Source organism: Plasmodium reichenowi, chromosome 14 (assembly GCF_001601855.1).
Source record: "Plasmodium reichenowi strain SY57 chromosome 14, whole genome shotgun sequence".
NCBI lineage: Eukaryota > Apicomplexa > Aconoidasida > Haemosporida > Plasmodiidae > Plasmodium > Plasmodium reichenowi.
The window spans coordinates 1,484,837-1,490,300 of record NC_033659.1 but is presented as its reverse complement, the minus strand read 5'-3'; the positions used below and the strand labels follow the sequence as shown (position 1 = coordinate 1,490,300).

General features: G+C 21.5%; 2 protein-coding genes across 2 annotated transcripts; one reads left to right on the top strand and one right to left on the bottom strand.

The window, feature by feature from the left end:
• Positions 1-52: 52 nt before the first annotated feature.
• On the top strand, positions 53-2,974 carry PRSY57_1437000 (succinyl-CoA ligase, putative; the record flags this gene model as incomplete). Its single annotated transcript, XM_012909969.2, has 1 exon — positions 53-2,974. The coding sequence occupies one exon, from the start codon at positions 53-55 to the stop codon at positions 2,972-2,974; it is 2,922 nt and encodes a 973-aa protein (XP_012765423.2).
• Positions 2,975-3,487: 513 nt separating this feature from the next.
• PRSY57_1436900 (hypothetical protein) lies at positions 3,488-5,245 on the bottom strand (the record flags this gene model as incomplete). The annotated part of the gene is made up of 1 exon (XM_012909968.2): positions 3,488-5,245. The coding sequence occupies one exon, from the start codon at positions 5,243-5,245 to the stop codon at positions 3,488-3,490; it is 1,758 nt and encodes a 585-aa protein (XP_012765422.2).
• Positions 5,246-5,464: the final 219 nt, after the last annotated feature.

Here is a 5,464-nt window from a genome sequence, read left to right as displayed (position 1 = left end):
TTTTCCATTTATATAATTTTTCTTTTTTGTTATATCCTTAAGAATAATAAAAATGATTACTAAAAGATCAAATTCTACCTTTCTTATAATAAAAAATTATTATAACGTATGGGTGGGATACAACAAGAATGTACAACATAATTCTTATTTTAAAAATAGCTTGGATTATATTTTCAAACCGAGAAGTATTGGAATTATTGGTGCCACTGAAAGAAAAGGGTCTGTTGGGAATTCTATTGTAGATAACCTAATAAAAGGAGAATCAAATTATAAGTTATATTTTGTAAATTCTAAAGGTAGTAAGATTTATAATAGACAGAGTTATAAAAGTTTAAAAGATATAAAAGAGGATTGTATCGATTTAGCTGTTATAGCAGTACCCCGAAATAATGTTGTAAATGTTATGCATGAATTAAAAATTAAAAATGTTCGTGGTGTTGTTATAATAACAGCTGGATTTAAAGAAACAGGGGCAGAAGGATTACGTCTAGAAAATGAAATAATTAATATAGGTAAAACTAATAATATGAGAATAATAGGACCAAATTGCTTAGGTATAATTCATTCTTATCATAATATGAATGCTTCCTTTGCAAGTAATGATATATTAAAAGGACACTTTTCTTTATTATCACAAAGTGGAGCCATCTGTTCAGCTGCTTTAGATTTATCACTTCAACATAATATTGGATTTTCTCATTTCATATCAGTTGGATCAATGTGTGATGTTCAATTTTATGAATTAGTAGAATATCTATTTTATGACGTGAATACCAAATATATTTTATTATATGTAGAATCTATTGGAGATATGAACAGATTTGTTGCTGTATGCAAAAAAGTTTGCTTATATAAACCTATAATTCTTTTAAAAAGCGGGAAAACAGCCAAAGCAGCTGAAGCAGCTATATCACATACTGGTTCTATGGTTGGTAATTATGAAATCTTTTATGCAACTATGAAAAAGTTAGGTGTTTTAGTAGTTGATAATTTTGAAGAATTATTTAATATGTGTAAAGTATTAAATTCTTCAAAATACCCAGAAACCAATGAAGTATGTGTAGTTACAAATGCAGGTGGTCCAGGTGTCTTATTAGTTGATAATATTATAAAAAATGATGGTGTATTAAGTAACTTAAACGATAAATTAAAAAATAATTTAAATAGCTTTTTACCAGATTCTTGGAGTAAAGCAAATCCAATAGATATACTTGGAGATGCATCACCCGTATTATATAAAAAAACAATAGATGCTATAATAAAAGATGATCAATATAAAAATATTATAGTTTTATTATCACCGCAAAGTGTAACTGAACCATTAGATACAGCCAATGAAATTATTAATCTTAAAAAAGAAGCTAATGAACAAGGAAGGTTAATTTTATGTAATTATCTTGGTGGTACAGCATTAGAAGAATCAGCAAATATGTTAAATAAAAATTATATTCCAACATTTGTACATCCGGAACATTCAGTTCAAAATTTATTAAAATTATATGAAAACATTAAGCATATACAAGGAATCTATGAAGAGATACCAGAAAGTCTATCAAACTCAGTAGAAAATCATTATGTTAACAAATTAATAGAAGAATATTATTATATGAAAAACAAAAGTGATATACATAATATGTCTCCAAAAAAAAAAAAATCTATTGATATAATAAAAAAAGCTATACAAAATAAAAGTTATATTTTAAATGAATTTGATTCCAAAGTTATATTACAAAATTATGATATTCCAATAGTCCAAACCAGAATATTTGAAAATGTCGATGATATTAAAGATTATAACAATTTTTCTTTTCCATGTGCTATGAAAATATATTCAGATGAAATAACTCATAAAAAGGATATAGGTGGAGTCATATTAAATATTAATAATAAGGAAGAATTAATTGAATCTTATAAAAAAATCTATAATAATGTTAAGGCACATAGTTTAGAAAAATACTTCAAAGGTGTAACAATTCAAGATATGGTAAATATTAATGATGGTATAGAAGTTATTCTAGGTTATTATTATGATAATAATTTTGGACCTGTTTTATTATTTGGATCTGGAGGTTCATATGTAGAAATATTTAAAGATAGTGTTTTGTTAATACCACCTCTTAATTTTTCATATACACATCATACTATTAAAAATACAAAAATTTATAAAGCATTAGCAGGAAATTATTCTCGCTTTACAAAATGTGACATGTCAAAACTTATAACAACCATTGTTAAATTTTCAGAACTAATATTAGATCTTTTACCATATATAAATGAATGTGATATTAACCCATTATATGTATGTGGCGATAAAATCATTGCACTAGATGCAAGATTTACCTTAAGAAAAAATAACATCACTAATAAGGAAGAAAATATTTATTATGATACATTTTCTAAAATATATCCTATTGATTTCATATCCTTTAATGATACAAGAAATGATAGTAATTTTTTAGAAGGTAGCAATAATATAAATGTTTCAAATAATATACCAAACGAAACAACCCTAAATTCCAGTTTAGATAAAATTGATTCTATAACTAGGTGTATTCATTCCTATGACTTTAAGCTTATTCATAAATTTTGTATAGATAATTACAAAGAATTACATAACAGCACCTTTTTTTATACTGACGTAGATAGTATAAAATCAGAATTATTTTCCTATGAATTATGTAATTGTGATTATGATTTATATAATGTAATTTTGTATTTCAATAACAAACAAATTAATGGGTTAATGAAAATCGAAAAAAGAAATGATAATAATCATTGTTATATCTATGCAAAAGATAATTCCACTTTTTATATCTTAATACAAAAATTAAATATCCTTTCAAAGAAACAAAATAACAAACATAATTATGTTTATTTAAAAACTAATTCTCCATATGTCCAAGATTTACAATCCTTGAAGTATAATTTAGAACATACATATAAGGATGTAGCTTGTTATAAAAGTAGCAACTAATAACTCTTACATATACTATTATTATTTTAAATAAATATAGAATAAATATGCACCTTATATTTTAAAAATATTACATAAATATATATATATGTTCATACATAATATATCCATTTCGTGTTTAAAAAAAAACATTTGAACATATACAAAAGAAGTAGATATATTACAAATAAAAATTATATATATATATATATATATATATTTTTTATGTTTATGTTTATTATATGACAAAATATTATTTAATTAATATGAACTTTATAAAATTTTTAGAATTGTCTTTGCATATTTAATAATGTAACATATACATTTGAATAAATATTATTCATAAAAATATAAACTAAAAAAAAAAAATAATAAAATAACATACCTATGTGTATATGACAGGTTAAAAAAATTAATAATTTTAAAGAAGAAAACATTTGAAGGAACTATATATATATATATATATATATATATATATGTATTTATGTATATGTATATGCATATACAATTATTTCTTTTTTATTTTTTATAATGTTAAATTTTCATTTTGCCCGAATTATATACAACGTTGAACTCACCTTTATCAAAATACTTCCTTAATAATTCCACTTTAAACTTCACACTTAATAATGCATTATCATAATTATTATGATTGGAAGAATAGAAATCATTTTTATTCAAATAATAAGAGATATGACCTTTTTTATTTTTTAAAAAAGACATACTGGCATATCTAATTACTTGCATTTCTTCAAAGTTCAATTTTGAATATGAAGATGGTAAAGTAGCAAAACATTCTTTATTTAAAAAATCTTTATAGACGTGTTTAAGTGTATCATTATTTTGTATCTTATTTAAATGAAATAAATAGCACTGATGTAAAATTTTATAATCATTTATATTACAACTTTGATATACATTTTGAAGAGCTGAAAATATGTGTAATACATTTTTTTCCAGATGAACTTTTTCTTTATCTTGATATTTTTCTATTTTACTTGGTAACATAAGAAGTGTATTGGAATATAATAATTTGATCAAATTAGAAGTATTATATAAATATGTATATTCATTTATACATATATTTAATAGATATAATAATATATTTGTATTGTCATAATTTAATAAAATTAGAAGAAGTAAATGAAAAGGTAAATAATTTAATATATAACTATTACAAAGATTATAATAATCATTTTGTTCAGTGGTAATGATATCCCTTTTGTTATTTAAAACATATTTATTATTATTTCCATTTATTGTGTTAGATAAATTTAATTTGGATTCATTATTTTTATATTCATCAGAAGAAATTTGATTATAATATATATTGTTTATATGTTCATTTAATAATTTATTGTTGTCGTTTTGGTTATTTACATAATTTTCTATATTCATAATTATTAATTCAAATAATGTATCATTTCTATATTTTGTTGAAAGCATTGATAATAATATATAAGAAATATTATTGGGTGAAATATTTTTGATATGATTAATCTTTTTTTCAAATTCATTATGTAAATATGTATTGTTATTTAAACCTAACCTTTCAGATGCACTAAGAAATTTAAAAAAGTCTTTCATATTACAACAAATATTTTGTTCTTCTAATTCTTTTATTTTTTTTTTTAATATAAGTTGTATAAATGTTTGGTTATCGCTATAATCAAATCTACTGACACCTTCAAAGATGCTAAATATATCTTTATGATAATAATCATAATTTATTATTATATGATTAAAAATATGTTCACATAAATCTTTATCTATATATAAATAAGATAAATTTCTTACTATTTCTACCATTTCATTTTTATAATTATTTATATTATCATTAAACTTTGTAAGTAAAGGATCTTTAACTACAGGATGATGGAAATTTAATTGTTTATAAATATTAATCATATCTTTTGTTCTTAAACATGATTTGATACTTAACAAATCATCAATACGATTAGATAATATCCCAAGTAAAGTCTCATCTGAATATTTTAATTTAACATAATTTTTTAATACTTCAATTAGTTGAGGACAAAAGTAATCTTCACTGAAATCATATATATGATTTGTTATATTTTTAATCAATTCTATATCACACCGTTTTTCTTTACTCAACCTATTTAACATACTTATTATTTGATTCGGATTTTTTTTACCTATATTTATAAAATCTTCATATTCCTTATATATTATATTATTGCTTCTATAAGAACTAAAATAAAACCAAGAACAACATTTTCTCCTTCCTTGTATAGCAATCTTTCCAATACTTTTCTTATATAACAACATTTAACAGAAATTGTAAAAAAAAAAAAAAAATATAGAAAAATATAAAATTTTAAAACATCACATCAGCAAAAAATAAATATCTTATATAAAAAGATTAAATACATTCAAAAGAAAAAAAAAAAAAAAGTAGCCATATTTATATTTCATTTTAATGAAATATCAATTCAGTTACACATATATATTATTTATGTGTACATATTATCATTTTAAGATTATAAA